The sequence below is a fragment of the Lygodium microphyllum genome, chromosome 12 (genome assembly GCF_053477565.2).
Source record: "Lygodium microphyllum isolate KBCC chromosome 12, Lygodium_microphyllum_v1.1.10, whole genome shotgun sequence".
Classification (NCBI taxonomy): domain Eukaryota; kingdom Viridiplantae; phylum Streptophyta; class Polypodiopsida; order Schizaeales; family Lygodiaceae; genus Lygodium; species Lygodium microphyllum.
Window position 1 is genome coordinate 94,353,960 of NC_141146.1, and position 18,357 is coordinate 94,372,316.

At 38.6% G+C, this 18,357-nt stretch overlaps 1 protein-coding gene across 4 annotated transcripts in view; it reads left to right on the forward strand.

Annotated features, from left to right (window-relative positions):
• The window catches only part of LOC148028050 (uncharacterized), a 30,391-nt gene extending 12,553 nt beyond the window's left edge, over positions 1-17,838 (forward strand). Inside the window, exons 7-13 of one of the 4 annotated variants that reach the window (XR_015692678.1) lie at positions 9,529-9,764; positions 10,994-11,080; positions 12,981-13,080; positions 13,212-14,272; positions 15,093-15,157; positions 15,243-16,001; positions 16,092-17,838. Coding sequence is in view for 1 of the 4 variants with exons in the window: in XM_087689746.1 (XP_087545872.1) it covers positions 9,529-9,764; positions 10,994-11,080; positions 12,981-13,080; positions 13,212-14,272; positions 15,093-15,126 (1,518 nt within the window). In the remaining 3 variants the exon portion in view is untranslated. Of the gene's footprint in view, positions 1-9,528; positions 9,765-10,993; positions 11,081-12,980; positions 13,081-13,211; positions 14,273-15,092; positions 16,030-16,091 lie in introns of those variants that run through there. The other 3 variants (XR_015692677.1, XR_015692679.1, XM_087689746.1) reach the window with 3 other exon arrangements.
• Positions 17,839-18,357: the final 519 nt, after the last annotated feature.

The window sequence follows — 18,357 nt, forward strand, 5'->3', positions numbered from 1 at the left end:
ATGGTGTGCAAGGCCTAATGTATCCTAGTATGGCTGGTAATATGCATAACCCCATGTATAATAATGTTGGCATGATGTTGGGGCACAAAGTGACAAGTTTGACAATGCATATATGCAATCCACTATGTTTGGGGCTTATTGTATTAATGCTCGTAATGCTCCGTATAGTGTTTGTCTTTAGGAAAAATGCAGCTAATAATGTATGCAACATATGGGAAAATTTATCTTGGTATGGCTTGTAGTATTAAAAATTCCCATGCACAGTCACATTGCAATGGTCCAAAGTATGCAAACAAGAATGTTTTCTAATGCATCTAGTACTCCTAGTGTGTTAGGTACACATGAGGGGCTAATCAATTGGATGTAATGTTGCATATTAGTTAAGTTGGAATTGCAACAATGTGAAAGTATAAAGCATCACAATGCTTAAGGAGAAGAAAGGCCTACAACCTAGTGGAGGTTTGAGTTATGTAGAATTAGAGTTAAAGTTTCCATATGCTTCTTGGTGAAGTTTCAATATTGTTTCACTAGCAGATGTAAAGTGGATGGAAGACGATGACTTGTTAGATCATTCTTAGTTGTTGCAGCTTTATCTAGATGTCTTTCAGTTACAACCGAATTTGATTTGGGCTTAGTCAGGTTCAACAGAGCAAGGGTCCGGAGTATTGTCTAATGCTCAAGGGAGAGGTAGCACTTCCACTCTGCCAGTTGTGGACAGCTCTCGTATGTAGTAGATCTTGGATGTATCCAGCATGCAACCAAGGTACTGTGCTAATAGTATGTTTGCCATGAGGTTATTGCTCAATGTACTAGTCACTGTGAGATGTATGCAAATGACTATGAGTTTTACTCGGGCAATAAAACAATGCTTTTGCATTAGTTTATGATCGGTTTGACATGAGTCTTTCCCTCAGTTTTGAGACAAAATTTTTGATCAGTTTCAGCTCAATTTTTAATGAGTTTGAGAACCGTTTATGGTCACTTTTGGGATCAGTTTTACATCAATGACTGATCAATTTTTGCAATGAGTTTGTGATCAGTTCTCAAATTTGCAAATGATCAGTTTATGATTAGATTATGCTTAGTTTTCAATACAGTTGGTTACATGGATAGCAACATGTTAGTAAATACCATTGACAATTTTATCCATGGTTTATGCTGAGAATATGCTTTAGTATGGTTTTGAAGTTAGAACAATTGAGAAACATGGGTTATGGATGCATCCAATGGGTTTCTAGCAATAGTTTTAGATTGAGTTTCAGTTTTATGCTATGTATATGCTAGTTGGAAATTTTCAGCAGGTTTGGGGCATATGGCATGGTTGGACAGCAGTGGCTAATGTTGTGACTGTGGTGCTTTGTGGAGATTCTAGTGCAGTATGGTTTTTCTTTGGCACAATGTAGTGCAATCAAGGACGATTGCAGAGATTTCAAGGGGATAGTCTCACGAGGATGTGAAAATTTATTGCTTTGCTTAGCATTTGATTCAGGGATGGTGATGCCAATACATTTAAAGAGAGTTGCTAAATTTCATAAGTCCATGGTGGAAGCATGGACTACAAACAACAGGGATGGTGATGCCAATACATTTAAAGAGAGTTGCTAAATTTCATAAGTCCATGGTGGAAGCATGGACTACAAACAACATAACACACTACACGGTCAGTATTGCCACCATTACAAAAAAATATCATGATGTTGAATTAGTTTGTGTTTCTAATCTCTCTTCTTGTGCAGCATATACTTGAAGCACATGGTCCATACTTTGCAGATCAAGGAGGTTTAGTAGTATGGTCAACTTAAGGCATGAAACGATCTCATTGGCAAGCTCGTTGTGCTTTTCAAAAGGAAACTGATCATGGAGGTGGCATCAATGATTCCAATTCTATGAGGCAATTATTACTATGGTAGTCTATAAAATCCTAGATAAACTGCCACAAGTATGGCAAGGAATAAATTATGAGGAGCTGCTTGCAAGTTAGGGGGTGAAACCAGCCTTCCTTCTTGGAATGGATGGTGATAACCTGATTTAAGAGTTAATTACAGCAATAAATAAATGCACATAAAATGAAATACACACTTTACCATAACATTCTTGGATAGTAGACTTCCTGTTGGCCCCAAAATTGGCGCCCCTTGCGGTATTTCTTTAGCTTCATTCAATTGGAAAGAGTACAACTTGAGATTCTTCAATCTCCTCCTGCTAACCAATTGCTCTTGCTGTCATAAATGACCAGCAAGCCTTCTGGGTCATTTGCCCCTTGATTCACCCAGGACTTCTTCTCCAATTTGACCCTTGGCTGGCCAAATGCTGCCCCAAATCAATTCGGGATGGGTTGGCTTCTGAAATCCCTTGATAATCTTCAATTATCAGCTGCTGATTTCAGTCCCTTGAGCCTTCAATCTTTGGCACGGATCCCAAGGTGGTTGCTAAACCCTAATTTCTACTGTAAATTAGGGTTTGCTGCAGAAATTATAGATCAGCCCACCAAAAATGGTTGAGATCTCCTCCGAATGGCTGAGCATAGGCTGAAGGAGTTGAGAGAATGTTGTAGAGAGAGAAAATTCAGAGATTTGTCGCGAAAAACTGATAAAAAATAGTTGCTGCCCTGCTGTACCAGTCCCAAACGGATGCACCAACAACAATAGGAGCATCAGAGACTGTGATCTTCAAGAGAAACTGCATTAACAGCAATTTCCAGCTTCCCAAGGTCAAGAATATGCAATCTCCATCACCAAAATGGTCTCCAATGGTTGGGAAATGGCCCCAAAAGCTGGCAGCAACAGTCCAACACCTCTTCCCAATAGCTCCAAAATGAAAAAACGAGATTTCCCTCTCCCTTCAGCCCTATTAAGCCTTTCCCCCACTTGCATGGGAAAGTTTTACCAAGTGGCAGCTTTCTTAATCAATTTTCAGCAATTTTCAGCCATTTAATTAATTTTGAAAATTAATTCAACCCTTAATCCATGCCTAGAAAATTGACCTTGCCTATCCAAAAATTAATTGGCTAGGCCATTTGCAACCCAAAGTGGTCCCATGCATTAATTGACCCTTGGACAAGCATTAATCCATTAATTAATGCCTAGTCCCTAGTGTCACCACTGACACCTAACGGCCAATTAATGGTCCTAGGGGCAAACTGACCCCAAAATTCACCTAGAATCTAACAAGTGTAACTTGTTACAACTTTTGCCTTTGATACCTATTTTTTTCATAGGGTCCTTGGGCTTTTAACTGTAAAAAAAGTAGCTTGCACCTCATATGTGCAACACATGTGCATCTTTTAATTGCACATTTGATTAATCCTTTAATCAAATGTCAATTAAATATAAGCAAAGCATCAAATTTTCACGTCCTCGTGATAGGAGGAAAGCCTTAGCTATCTTAGGATTAGAATTCTAGTACCTAACTTAACGACCTAGCCGTGAGACATTGTACAAAATGATGTAAATGAACTAAGTAGGCTTACTTAGATTCTAGATATTGTGCAATATCAACGGGACTACCATAAAAGAAAGTTTCATAAATACTTGGAATGTTAGTCAAAGTCATAGAGAATAACGATAAATACCACCTATTTAGTGCAACTCCTCTTAGGAGTTGGCTTGAAAACCCGGTTTAAAGTCTATTGTCTGGTAAAATTTAAAAATTGCAGCACTAGAATAATTATTAAATTAATTTTTAAAATTAATATTTTAAAACTTAATTAAATAAGTTAGATAATGCTAAAAAATGAGATTAGAAGGCTACCACTCGGCAAACTTGCCCATGCAAGTGGAAAAAACGTTTTTAGGGGCTGGTGGAAGTCTATTCTAGCCATTGTGAGAGAGAAGGAGACTGTTAAAGAGCAAGGAGAGGCTGTTGATGTGATTTGTAGTCACCAAGAAACAATTCTACAGCATGTGGAAGCAATTTGGAGCCTTCTAGGGGTAGGTGACAGCGGCCCAAAGCACCTTCTGGTGCAGATGATAATATATAGCAGGGGGCAATAGTCTTTTTGATGGTCCTAAGCTATAGGTGATAGCTTCCATGGCTGTATGAGCAGGGCCGCAGCAGTTTTTCAGTATTTTTGGCGATGAAACTTTGAAATTTCTCTCTCTATAGCATTCTCTTTTATCCCCCAGCCATCTCTCAAAATCATCTCAGCATTATCCAAGAGTTTGAGCCATCAAAAGAAGAGATTTCGGTCAATCTCTGTTGTAAATCCTAGTTTACAACAAAAATTAGGGTTTTAATAGATGCCTTGGGATGCATGCTCAAAATTGAGGATCTAGGACTTGAATTCTAGCAACTAAAATCGAGGAATTTCAGGGAGTTCAAGAGGCCACCTAGCCATATTAGATTTGGGGTTGAATTTGTCTTTCAAGGTGCAAGGTGAAGGCCAATCCCCAAGCAAACCAAGGGGCAAATTTGTTCGGAGGCTTGCCGCTTAGTTTTGATAGTAAGAGGCACTTGGATTAGCAGAGGAGATCCTCGAGGATCTCAGTTGTACTCCTTCCATTTGCAATATAAGATAAGGAAATACTGCAAGGGGCGCCAATTTTGGGGTCAATAGGATATCCAATGTTCAAGATTAAACTAGTAAAGTGTACATTTTTAGTTTATGTGAGTTTTATGCTTGTTGTAGTTAGTGCTTAATCAGGTTATTTATCACTCTATCCGAGGAGGAAGGTTGGTTTCAATAGCTAACAAGATAGCACGCGGCTTTGTACTTGTCCTGACCAATCAATTTGCTATGTAGTCACTCTAAAAAATCATGTAACAATCCCTAAAGACTAGACCAATAAGAGTAGTTGAAGTTAAAACTTTAAAGATTTGCAAACAACAAAAATGCAGAATGTATAACTCCCCAAAGAACACAACCTATAGAATGGTCAATGCTAATGCATGGATGAGAATAAAGATGATACAATCACAAGACCTCAAACCTCTCTCTCTAGAAATAGGGCAAAGGAGTTTGGAGTGGATGCATAGCAATTGCTCTAAAAAATTGTGTTTGCTCCAAAACAACTAACAAGTTGGCCACGTGCCTTTGCATCAAAATCATCAGTGCTCTAAAACAACTAACAAGTTGGCCACATACTTTTGTACCAAAATCATGTCTACTCCAAAATTACCAACAAGGCGGCCAAGTACCTCTTTGCCAAAGACTCCAATGAATGGTCCAAAAGGTTGGAGCAATAAGAATAGTTGAAGTTACTACTTTCAAATTTTGTAAACACAAAAAATGCAAAGAATACAACAAGCATAGAGAACACAATCTACAAAATCGTGAATGCTAATGAATGAATGTGATGAAGATAATACAATCACACATGTCTAGAGTGGGTGTTGCAATGTGTCATACTAGAATAGTTCTCAAAAAACAACAGTAGAAGTTTGATGTACAGAATGACACATTGAATAATGTGGTAGCAGTCAAGACAAAGTCTAGATAATGTTAAATGAAGGTGGAAATTTTCCAAAAGGAAAATGACTAGTAGGGCAGTCTCAGCTGACTGAAAACGCAAGTAAATTGGCTCATAGACGACCACAACTGAGCAATTCTAGATCTAGAGAATCAAACAATAGCTGTAAGTGATGTTTCTAAGGCTGGGCTGCCTCTATAGTACAAAACACAAGCAAAAACTCATAAAAATAGACTTAACCAACAATGTGGCTTGCTAGGAGTGCGAATACAGTAGGAAATGCTGCTCAAAGTAGGTTGGTAGAATGCAACAAGACTATAGGAGACTATAAAAGGTGTAAATGTTGTTGCTCAACGTGAGAGAGCTTTCCTAAACAAGGTGCACGACTTTCTAGACTTGGATGACAATAGTGGCAGCATTGGGCCATGAATTCAGATATCCTCTGAATAAGATGTAGAGAGCAGTGGATGTTGAGTGTGCTGACCATAACTGGCTGCAATGGAGGGATTAAGAAGTCATAAACACAAGAATCCTATTGATAGAGGATTAAGAATGCATTTGTCCTTTATCGGAAGTAAGCCATTTCTTTTAATGATTTTGCATAAATTGCTTGGGCCCTGAGATTGAGTGCAAACCCTCATAATAGTGGCTCAACACATTGCCTAGATGAAGCCACAATTTTAATCGCCATAATCCCTTTGTTTGTCTACCAAGTTCATCGGCGCAAAGCCAAAGAGAAGGCACCAAAACCCTAGCAACCAACCATTCAACAAGTGGTCATGTTGCAATTGGATTCATCAACGTCAACAACTAGCTAGCCAATTTGCTATGTAGTTATCCTAGAAAATCCTACCCACTCCAAACTAGCTAACAAGGCTGCCATGCACCTTTGCACCTAAAAAATCATATTTGCTTTAGAGTATTTGACAAGGGAGCGATATGCCTTTGTACTAATGTGTGACTCAAGACACATTAAAATAACCTCCTTGTCAGTTGATAAGCTCAGATATATAAGTTTTCTTTGCTTTCATTAACTCGATTAAGATTTTGATTTCACCAATGAAGGCAGGTAAACTCAAGTGTCACCACTACAATTGCGACAGCTTGACCGCCACCAAAATTAAATGTCATTACGCAAATTGTTCTATCTCTTACTCTCACTTCATCCTAATCTCACCATGTAATTTGTACATACTCAATATCTGCTACTAAACAAACAATGGAGTATTTGAATATATTAAAGATTCAAGTGAGCAATACTAACCAAGCTTTATTATCTTTACTAGTAAATCAACAAAACCAAGCTTTGATTAAACCGAATTGTTCACTGAATACAGCCGAAGGCTTTTTTTGATGGCGTTCTAATGTGGCTAAATCGTTAAAATAAAGTCGCTTATCTCAGATAGGCAGATATCTGAAAATCTCATAAAAGTTGTACAATATAGGAGAAATGATTGCCACATGATTGCAAACTGATCTGAAATTACTAAATCAAATGGATCAAACATTAAAAATTGATTAATTAGGCATTTTGCACCATAAAATGTAGCTGAAACTATTTTACAATAATTAAATACTTGTAAAGAACTAATAAAAGGTAAACCAATAGCTCAATTTGCAATTAAATGTAATCCACCATTACTTATAGTCGACCCGATCATATTTGAAGCTATAAAATTATGTTTTCTTTGGCCTTACTTAAATTTCACGTCCTCGTGATATCAGCTGCTACTGACCTTGCATATGATTGCTTCTCATCTGATCACCTTTCCTTCACATGCAATTTTTTACTTGGCTCTGTTGCTGTGCCATCCATCCCCATGTATCCCATTGCTTGGCTAGTGTATGAACACATGTACACGTGTGGTGCCCTTCTGCATTAGATCTTGAGAGGTGAAACAAACAGTGAAAACACAGAGGTTCAGTAGCCCAGGGCCCAGGCAATAGCAGATCACATTGCCTAGCCTAGAAACAGGTCGCCTAATATGCAGTAGGTCCATGATCAGCAAAACACATCACTTTAGGACCTTAAACAGAGAATAACAGCAGCACAAAGGACTGAAACCAGCAACACTGGTCTATCTCATTATTCATACCATACGAGAATGAGCAAGGAAGTAGAGGAACATAACTATTGAACATTCCGAAGAATGAATAGTGAAAGAGAGAACACAAGAACTGAAAGAGTGAGTGGATGTGTAATAGAATCCATAACTCAAGAACATGGAGATGAATTGCACAAGCCACATAGGTGATGGCATGTGTGATGAGCAACAGTGCCTTCAATCTCCCTCTCTTCAAGTGGATGTGGCCTGAAAGGATAAGAGTGAAGAGTGGAGTATATATAGAATACAAGATGAGATCTTGAGCAAAATTGGGTAGCCCTAAATGTGCTACCCAACTACCCATATAGGCGCCCAAAGAACAGTCTTAACAAATCTGCCTAACACCCATGAAAATGTAAACTACTAACAAATCTCAACTCTTCATTTCCAATTTCTTCTCTCAAACATCTAAGGTTGATGTCCACTTGAGACATAATGTTTACTGTTCCCACAAATGAAATATTGCTGTATTTGGCATGCTCAGCCATTTCATTTGGAGTAAGTACATACTAAAAATTTGTCACGATGTTCCTTCTTTCTGAAGCTAGGTTTTGTGACTGCCTAATTTTGCAAATGCTGTAATGACATGAGGTAAAGATCACTAGGTGTGTGCAAAAGCCTAGGACAAGGAGTATCCATGTTTGTAGTAGGTATAAATAGAGCTGAAAAAAATTGGAATAAGGAGCAATCTTCAAGAACAGGAGGAGCTAGGCTACTGTCAGCTGACATGCTAGTTGCAGCAGCTGCTATGTAGCAGGCCAAATTAGTGTAGGTGGTTTGGACAAGCACTCAAGGACCTTGATGGTAATCAAGATAAGGCAGGCCATCACTCCAACTCTTAAGCTGAGACTTGAATGTCGCTTCTCCTCTATAGCATGAATCTCCCACGTGTTGGGCAGGCAAGGGATTTCAAAGTTAAAATGGGCTTCGGGCCAGCGCTAGCCAACTGGCAGCTTGCCAGCAGCCAGACTACTAGACAAATCATAGGTCATAGGTGAATGTAATTTACATAGAGGAACACGAAACACCAAGGGAAGAAAGGACACACAACAATGACAAATAGATTGATGCTTCCTCTGCTGAGCTGAATCTGAACTGAATACAAGTGTGAAGGCTGACTATTGATTGAACTAATTGTGCCCCACATTGTCAATTAGAGTGGGATAAATAGGACTGAACTGGACTTGGGTGACTTACTTGGATAATGAATCGGGCAATAAGATAGGACTATACTGGAATTTCTGACGTAATTTGATAGAAATCGGAAATAAGTAGATGTTAAAAAATTAATAGACAAACTCACAAAATGTAGCCATATCAAGATGCAATATACTCTTTCCAATTGGGACTGTAGATCATCTCCACAGCACTCTTCCTGAGAAGTATCACTGGAAGCTATTGGATGGCTGCATAAGTGACCGTTGCTAATATGATCTGCTAATTGTTGAGTAACTTTGGTGGATTGTTGCTTAAAACTTTAACTGGAACTCCACGGGGGAAAGTCATAGCGACATGAGATGCTCATTTGCTAGCTTCCCATCCCAGTCTACATGTTAGAGTGCACTCTCATGGTGACATGAGATAGCAATTCCTGTCCCTGTCCCTGTTCTCCTCCTTGTCCCCAAAATCCATCCAGTGTTACTATGGGGGAAGTAAAACGTTTCTCAATCACCTTCAAAAGACTCTGAACTAGTTTTAGTGTTGCTGCAGGAGAAGAGACAGTAACCAGGTAGGATGGGAAGAGGAACAATATAGTGGGTTGTTTGTGACTGAAGTAACTTACCTTTAGCTCAATGATTGGTTAGGTATGTCTTGTTCAAATCTGGTTTGGCATATGATGAAAGACTTTAGAACAGATATTCTATACCTCTAGGTGTAGGAGTAGTCTTTTGTTGCAAAGCTCTGACAGTTGTTTTGTGGAGCTTCCTTCGCAAGTATGAATTTCAAGCCTTAGAAAATAGCATTGAGTTACATTAACACGTTTTGATACAATTACTTTGTGTGTGTCTCAACAGATATATTCGGATTTGACAAAGCTTATCGGGATGACACATACCTTGGAGAATGGCCTCTCTTGGTCTCTATTGAGATGTGAGGAGAGAGACTGGTCTTCCTCTGAGGATGTGGATTTTCTAGCTGATTACCACTGCAAACTTGCTGTCGCACTTCGTGTAATGGAAGAGTGTTTTGTACCCATGGATGATCCTCGGACAAACATCAACATGATCGCACATACTTTGTACAATCGCTGGTAAGTTATGATAGCAGTAGTATTTCAGTGTGTCTCAAATGCTGTCCATACATCAGTGTTGGTTTTATCTAGTTTTTAGGAGTTTTAGCACTAGTTGACTTCAGGGGTTGCTCAGAAACACGGTCAGTGCACAGATTGTTTGGATTCTTGATGTTATCTGGATTGATATTTTTGGCATATGTGGACTATACATTGCCTACAGAGCGTCGTAGATTGAAAGTAAACATGTTTTCTGACTGCAGCTGTGTGTTTTTACTGAGGTAATGCAGGCACCAATTATTTGCTTAGTGACCTAAACAGATGCTGCACATAACCCTTGCTCTTCTATGGTTATGCTCACATTCCAGAATCAAGATGCCTTTAGAGTCTTGACTCTTTGTTGGTGCACTTATTTAGCACTTGTCAGTAAACTGTTTTTTTTTTTTTTGGTTTTTTCTTTTAGGTTGAAAACATGAATCAAAGGATTTTATTCATGTACTTGTAGATAATTCTTATATGATGAGGTTAATAGATAAAAATCACGTTTTTATATGCTGTCCTCCCCCCTGTCCTCATTGTCTGGTTTTGGTAGTCCCCCAATTTGCTCATGCACAGGTTTTGTGGAGTTTTTTGAACATATTTCATCTTTGCCAACTTTGCGTTTGCTGGACAGTGCACAGTGAAGTGAAAAGTTTGTGCTGTACATAAACCCAGCTCTTCTATGCTTAGGCACACATTCCAGAATCAAGATTCATTTTAGTCCTGACTCGTTGCTGGTGCACTTCTTTAGCACTTTTCAGTAAATGGTTTTTTTTTTTTTGAAAACGTGAATCAAATGATTTTATTCATGTACTTTCTTGTAGATAATTCTTATATGATGGATGAAAATCATTTTTATATGCTGTCCTGTCCCCTGTCCTCATTATCTGGTTTTGGTAGTCCCTCAATTTGCTCATGCACAGCTTTTGTGAAGTTTTTTCGAACATATTACACCTTTACCAACTTTGCCTTTGCTGGACAGTGCACAGTGAAGCGAAAAGGTTGAGGGTCGGCTCCATATGTTTAAGTCTCAGGAGAATTAAACTTTGTGCTTATATGATTGTGGGAGTTGCTGAATGGCTTTTGTTCTGTGTTGGTTGCTTTCATTTGACATGTTTGCTTCTTTGATGGGAGGGAGCAGGTTTTAATGCTATTATTGGCTGTACTTTTTTGGTTTGTATGCTTTGTTGATGATATACATGTGCATGCAGGTCAGAGTTTGATCGGCTTAACTACAAGGGATTTTACACAGTGGTTTTAGAGAGAGGAGGTGAAATAATATCAGTGGCTTCAATAAGGTAGTCATATTCCAATTTAACTTCAGTAAGGTGCTGTACTTTAGACATCAAGGATTAGGTGACGTTTTATGAGGGAGGAAAATGAAGTAATGCAGGTATTGCTGTGATTTATCTTAGACATCAAGGGTTATATAAAGTTTTATGAGGGTAGAAAATGAAGTAGTGCAGGTATTACTGCTCATCTTTACTTCTCTGCTTGACACGTGAGCCAAGGGTCCCTGTTTCAACTGTTAGCTATCAGTGAAGTCAGCTTGGAATGTTAAATCTCATGTCAAAATTGGACACATAGTTGTTGGCTATCATACCTGTGCTGGATAGAAATATACTACTGCGTCAGGAAAGGTGATTGCCTTTTTAGTTTTGTTTAAGACATTTAAAGCTTATCATGTCAGCTCTGGATAGAAGACTTTTTAACCATTACCAATTTCATGTTGATTTAGTACTTTAAAGTTTTAAAAGATATTCTCTGCATGTCTTAAAGCAAGTTGTCCTTGTGTTAGAAGTACTTTGTTAGTGTGAAGTATACAATATATTGTGCTTGTCAACTGTCCAGAATTTTATGTGGGGAGACTTAGTCTGATGGGAGCCACATTTTGGAGTTGAGAAGGATGTGAATGTTTCATGTCTCTGAGGGTGTGTAGGACTTTCCCAGTGGCAAGGATTTTGCCTTTCTATATTAGTTTGTGTTTGATTATTGTTATATCCGTTTTTTGCCCCTGCAAACTTTCAAGGTCCTTGTTAGTTTTTAGTGGTTCCCATTTCAACCTGTTAGCTTTCTTTCTTTGTTCGTACCTTTTACATTTTTGGTCAATTTTCCAGTTCTTTGTCCTTCTGCCACACCTGTAGTTTAGGTTGTGCTGTTACCCTTTATTCGATGTTGTGCATTCATGTGTTACCTCTATGCTGGTAATCTATCAGCTTTTTGGCATTTTGGCAGTCATTGTCATCTGTGATCAAGATTGCGTGCAAGTACCACAGCGAGTCATGAGTATCTTCTGTGCATTTAGTTCATTTTCAGCTATAGTGTCATTATTATGGTTTATCTGGTTTTTAGAAGTCACCCATATTACATGTTGAGAGTTTTTTTGCTTCTTGTTTTATGCTTGCATGGTGTACTTTTCACAAGCATAACCTCAGGGTTCTGTTTTTGGTGCTAAATTTATGGTTTGGTGATTGTGCTTGTTCTTGAACAGGTCTCAGTGCTAGAGTTCTCTGTGTGTCTGCTATATTTGTGTCCTAGTTTTATTATAAGAGTCCTCTCCTTCACAGTGCCCTTTGGACATTTTATCTTGATTCTTCTTGTTTTATTTATCATACTTCCAAGATTATTTCTCTTTTTTTAAGCCTGCTATGTGCAGTTTTGATTGTTGGTGCTATTGCAAATAATTACATCGATAAGGTCTAGGGTTACCCTCGCTTCATTATTTACACTTTTTAGAGTTTCCTTCATTTCGCTGCTGGTGTTTACATCCATAACTTTTAGATTATGAGGAATTTCAATCCCCTAACTGCAAAGAGTTTAGTAATCTGCATGGCCTTTCCCCAAGTAACTCCATGAAAAATGGATGGAGTTTTGAGTTTGAGCAAAGAAGGGATGCTTAAATAATCCAGTGGCTATGCTTTTTCTGTATCTGGTATGAGGGGCTCCTTGCTTCTATCATATGGCTTTCTATTAACCTGCTTGGACTCTAAATAATATAGCTATGTTAAAGACAAAAAAGCAAGACTAAAGGCTCTATTTGCCTTGTTGAATCTCACAATTGAAGTTTACTATGGCTATCAATTAGAGTTAGAGGGTTAGTTGCCATTTTTGGACGAGCTTGGACATTCAATGTTTGTTAATGTTGTTGTTTGGTGTAGGAAGGCAAGTGAGGTTGATTCTGATCTGGTTTATGTGTAGAGTCCATGGTGCTCGACTAGCTGAAATGCCACTTATAGGAACACGTGAGCAGTATCGTCGCCAAGGCATGTGCAGATTACTAGTTGGTGTTATCGAAAAGGTCTGTTGACTCATTTGGGACACACACAGATCCTAGGGTTGCGTGTATGTACTGCCTCTGTCGTTTCTTTAAAGGAAGATGTTGGGGACCACCCTTTAATATGTTTCGATTTTGAAAATTTTGTCTTGCAGCTATTGTTTTCCCTGGAGATAGCAACTTTTGTTCTACCTGCAATACCTGAACTTTTGGAAACTTGGACACATGCTTTTGGTTTCAAGCCTTTGGATTCTTCACAAAAGTTGGAATACAGAGACATAAGTATGATGATGTTCCCAGGAACCCAGTTGCTGCATAAACCCTGGTTAGAGTTTTCTAGGGCTGTACCAAGGACAGAGTCAAATGATGTGGGTGCTGGTGGCACTGATCGAAAAGAGACAGAAGGCCTCAGCATACGGAATCCTGAAAATGTTCTTTTTGCAAACACAGAAAAAGTAAGGCGTGGCTCAGAAGAACAGGATCATGTGGTTCACTCCATGGCTGCAGGAACTGTTAAAGTAGAAGTTCCAGAACCATTGAGTACTCTTCCTAGCTCTGCTGTACTCAGAGATGAAATAGCTCAACCAGTTTGGTGTTCAGAAGCTCAGAAAAACTGTATCCCAGAAGCAGTGGCCTCCACATCTCAAGATCCTATAAATGCTGATTTGAGTTCTCAAATAACTCAACCAATCTTGTCTTCAGGAGCTGTTGAAAACTGTCCATCAGAGGCAGTGGCTTCTTTACCTCACGATCCTAGAAATGCTAATTTGAATTCTCAAATAAATGATGATTTGAGTTCTCAAGTACCTCAATCAATTTGGTCTTCAGAAACTGAGGAAAACCATCCACAAGTTGCAGTAGCCTCTTCATTGTCAGATCCTATAAATGCTGACTTGAGGTCACAATTAACTCAAGGAGTTGTATGCTCAGGATACTGTGAGACAGACAATAAATACCTTAAAGATGTATCTCCATGTCAGGAAGTTCACTCTGATCCAATATCTCCTGGCTTGAGAGTTGAAGGGCTTAAACCAGTTTTATTGTCAGATAGAACACGAGACTGTCTGGAAACTGCTGAAGATGTAAATGTTATACCTGTAGATCAGCTGCTCTTTACGGGTGACAAAGTTGCCCCAAGTTTGTTGACTAACCTCACTGATTCTACAATCAGTTTTGGCATGGAGAGTCATATTTCCCCTCTTCCATCACCAGAAAAGTAAGTGTTGTCTTCAGAAAGCCTTTAATAGGTCATTTTTCTTGTGATTCACTTAAGCTGCACAAACTCATAGTTCTGACAAGAAAGACTGAAAGGTTTTTTACTGCAGTGTTTCTCTTTTGTCTAGGAATTTCTATTATTCTAGTACTCTCAATGACTTGATATGTGTTTTGGCAGCCTAAGGTTTCTAATTGTAGTTGTCATAGTCTTCCCTATTGTTCTCCATTTTCTGAAAAAGCAGGATGTGCATATGCAAAATCTGAAGCAAATCGGCTGTACTTAGAAGTTATTTCTATTAAACATATACACTTTAAGCTGAGGCAAAATATCAGCATTTAGTATTGACTTTGCACTGAGCCTAAAAGATCAGGACTAAGTTGTTGCAGATATATTCTGGTTGTCCAGGTATTATGCACGTGCTTGGGACACAACTAGTACTTTATTGATCACTGTTTTCCTTGCACTTTCCTGGAGCACTATATTGTCATCGAGAAGTAAATTGTTGTTTGGATGATCATATGCGTACATGTATTAAGTTGTTTTAGTGGATGTATATATCTGTGATGTCAAGTATCTGAAGGGAAAGTTTGGTTCTATCTGGATTGGGCATGGCTTGATGCTGATGTTGAATAGCTGTTTTATTGGAGCTGGGCCAGAAGTATTCAAGGGCGTGTTGGTAACTAATGGCGTGAAAGTTATGCTGTAGCATACTAACAAAATTAATCTATTGATCACATTAGTTAGAGAGATTTGACTGTATTGAATCTAGTGATTATTGCTGATGTGTTCTGATTATGTTGAACCTGCAATTTGTATGCAGCCAAGATTTGCAAGCTACAGAAGTCTCGGTTTAGGGTTTCACAAGCTACCATACCTATGAAGAAGGTATTTTAGAATGTGCCCTTTCAGATTTCAAGTGGAAGAGTTCGAAAGCAGATTTTTGATGTGGGCCACTCTTTTGTAAGATCAGATATGTTAAACCAGAACTGGGGTGCACAGAAGCCATTGCAGGCATCATGCTTTCCTGTGCAAGATTCCAATGCAAGTGACGTACAAAGGTGTTTGTGATACTGTTCTTGACAAAAGGCCATCTGGAACAACGCAAACAGACTGGCAGCATTTGTTGGCATGGAAGACCTCACGTCAAAGTGATATTTTGTTCATAACATGGATTGGAAAGATCAGCCCAAAGTTCTCCGAAAGGGAACCAATCATTGGTTGACTTCATGATTTTTCTACATGCATAAGCCTGAAGATCATCTTAGCATCCAAACAACAAACTGAAGCCTCTGGGTAGAGTTTTTTTGAAGTGTGAATGTTTGGGCAATGCACAGGGCTTCTCAGTTTTGGTCCACGAAGGGTTTTAGTGAGGCGAGAAAGACAGCCATGTTGAATCAATCACAATCCACACCAATGAACCATTGTGTTTACAGTTGTGTCTACTTATGTGGATATTTGAGCGGGGCTCTGCAGTTCAAGCCAGTTTAGGGGGGATACCCATTCATTCATTCTCTTATAAATATGAGTTCTGTATATGTTGCCGAGAGGCTTTTTCAAATGTAAAATGTTTGCTTTTTGGTGCCCTAGCAGTTCTTGTGCTTTCATTCTCAGATTACATCCTACTCTGGAGTACATGCAACCTTGGGAGGTCTTAAAATGAAATGTGGCAGTTTTCTGTGCTTCAATGTACTTTGGAATATATGAATCACAATGGAGTATTACTTTTAGGGTGAGACTGAACATGATGTTATCGTGTGATGAGAAATTTCAGCATTCACCATGTGGCAACTAAATGATGCTTTTGAATGCTTTTTTTCAGGTTTAGGTTAACTCTAATGTGAAGGAGTGGACCAATGGGTTCCTAGTCTTATATCTGGCAGTTGTTCAATCAAGTTACATCAGAAGTTGTACATGCAATGAATGTCTCCCTTGGCAATGACACTCTGTTCTTTTATTATCACAAGGTTTAGCATGGCTGTCTTTCTGAAGCAGGGAAATTTAGAAATTATTTTAAGTCTTTTAGCATGATAATCTCTCTGCAGCTACGATCCATTATCATGATCAAATTGAGCATTGTCTTTCTGAAGCCGGGAACATCCAAATGATTTTGACGCGTCTTCAGAACTGTTTAGATATGGGAAAATCAACTGTTTTAGGCGTCAGAGGTAATTGCTCATTCACAGTAAAATCATAGATATATTTTAGATCGATTAGATAGGGAATCCAACTGTTTTAGGTGTGGAGGTCATTCTGTATTAATGATAAATCACATGAATGTTTTCAGCCTGATTAGATGGGAGATCCGAGTGTTTTGGTGGGTGTCAGGGAATCCGTGTTTTGTGTTAAGAGGTAAATTGCTTCTTGATGGAAAATCATGTATTGTGTTCGTAGAACAGTTTGATAAGCAATCCAGTGTCAGAGGGATCTGCTCATTGATGATAATCATGCTGGACATTCTGTGAGGCTGAAGGAGCCTTCATATGCAGGATGAATCAACTCTACATTTCTTGTGAACTGTCAATCATTGCATTTGGATTAAAGAGTGACCAAGAAGTTGGATAACAGACATTAGCAATGAAAAGTATGGAAGATTCAAGATGGTGATATCTACAGCTTGCTAGCCAGCAAGGTCTTTAGATGCACATCAATTAGCATGGATTGCCCAGCAAGCAACCTTGTCAAGTGAGCATAGTTATGTAATCGATTTAATATTGATTGGCATGCATTTATATAGGGCTGCTTGTACACTTTTGAAGGGTTTTTATTGAAAATTACCTTGTTTCAGTGCTACTAGAAATCATTCCTGTGAGTTTTGTTGTCACAAGCTCTTGTTTGGCAAGACATCTGTAGTTGGTGTGTGGAACTGGAGTATAATGCCCTTGCATAGGGCCACATTTTTATTGCTGAATTGATTTGGTTTTGCTTAGAATTGAGGCTTATATCAAACCATCTAATATTTGCTCAATTGTTTATAGAGCCACAACCTGGTGGTTGGGAGTTACACTGGATTTGAGCTGATTGGTGTTGGTAAGCTGAAATTGTCATCTTTAGTTTGCAAGATTTGTGTGAACTGGATGCAACAGAAAAAGCTTGAATTATTCGACTACTTTTATTGTTAGCTCCATTTGCAGATTAATAAGAATTGCTTATGCGTATTTGCAATGGCTTTTGTGACACAGCAGAGAGAGAGAGAGAGAGAGAGAGAGAGAGAGAGAGAGAGAGAGAGAGATCCGTGGTCATGTCGCCCATGTTCAAGGATTGTTATTATGGGAAATTATTTCCATGGTTTTGCCGGTGTGATCCTTGGAGAGGTGGCTGCTCCATTGATGGTTATCATCCACACCAGTTAGGAAAGACAAGGCATGCTAGTATATTTCTCATATCTCCAGGGTTCATATATACGAAGTGTCTTTTTCAAGATAGTTCAGGTATTTCAGACTGGTAACAGTCAAAATTCCCATACGAAATTCTGTTGCAGTAAATTCATGCTCAGGTAGTGGGAGTCCATGGTAGAGAACAGGGTTTTTTAAATAATATAGAATTTGTACAATAGTTTGAAAGTAGAAAGGCAATGAACAAACACATCTCGGTCTTTTGGCCACATAATAACATTTTTCGCGCTTTCAATGAAGTTTACTTATGCACTTGCAAACATTGGGTCCTATTTGACAACATAATAACATTTTTCACGCTTTCGATGAAGTTTACTTATGCACTTGCAAATATTGGGTCCTATTTGGCCACATTATAACATTTTTTGCACTTTTGATGAAGTTTCCTTATGCACTTGCAAATATTGGGTCCTATTTGACCATGCTTGTGTAAAGTATTTGTTTGATTTTGTGTGAGATATATGCGGGATCATGTGAATAATGTATTTAGTCACACTTTGCTACACTGTAGGATGCCTTTGGTAGACTAAATTGGCTTTGATCGATAGCTTCTTCACAATAAATCTTGACAAAGGGGGTTTCTTTGTAGGTAATGGATTTTTTGAGGCTCTCAAAGAATTTGCAACCAATGTGTTAGACGTTCCAATTCTCTCCATTGAAGTCCAGGAATGCACATTTTGACATGCTCGTTTT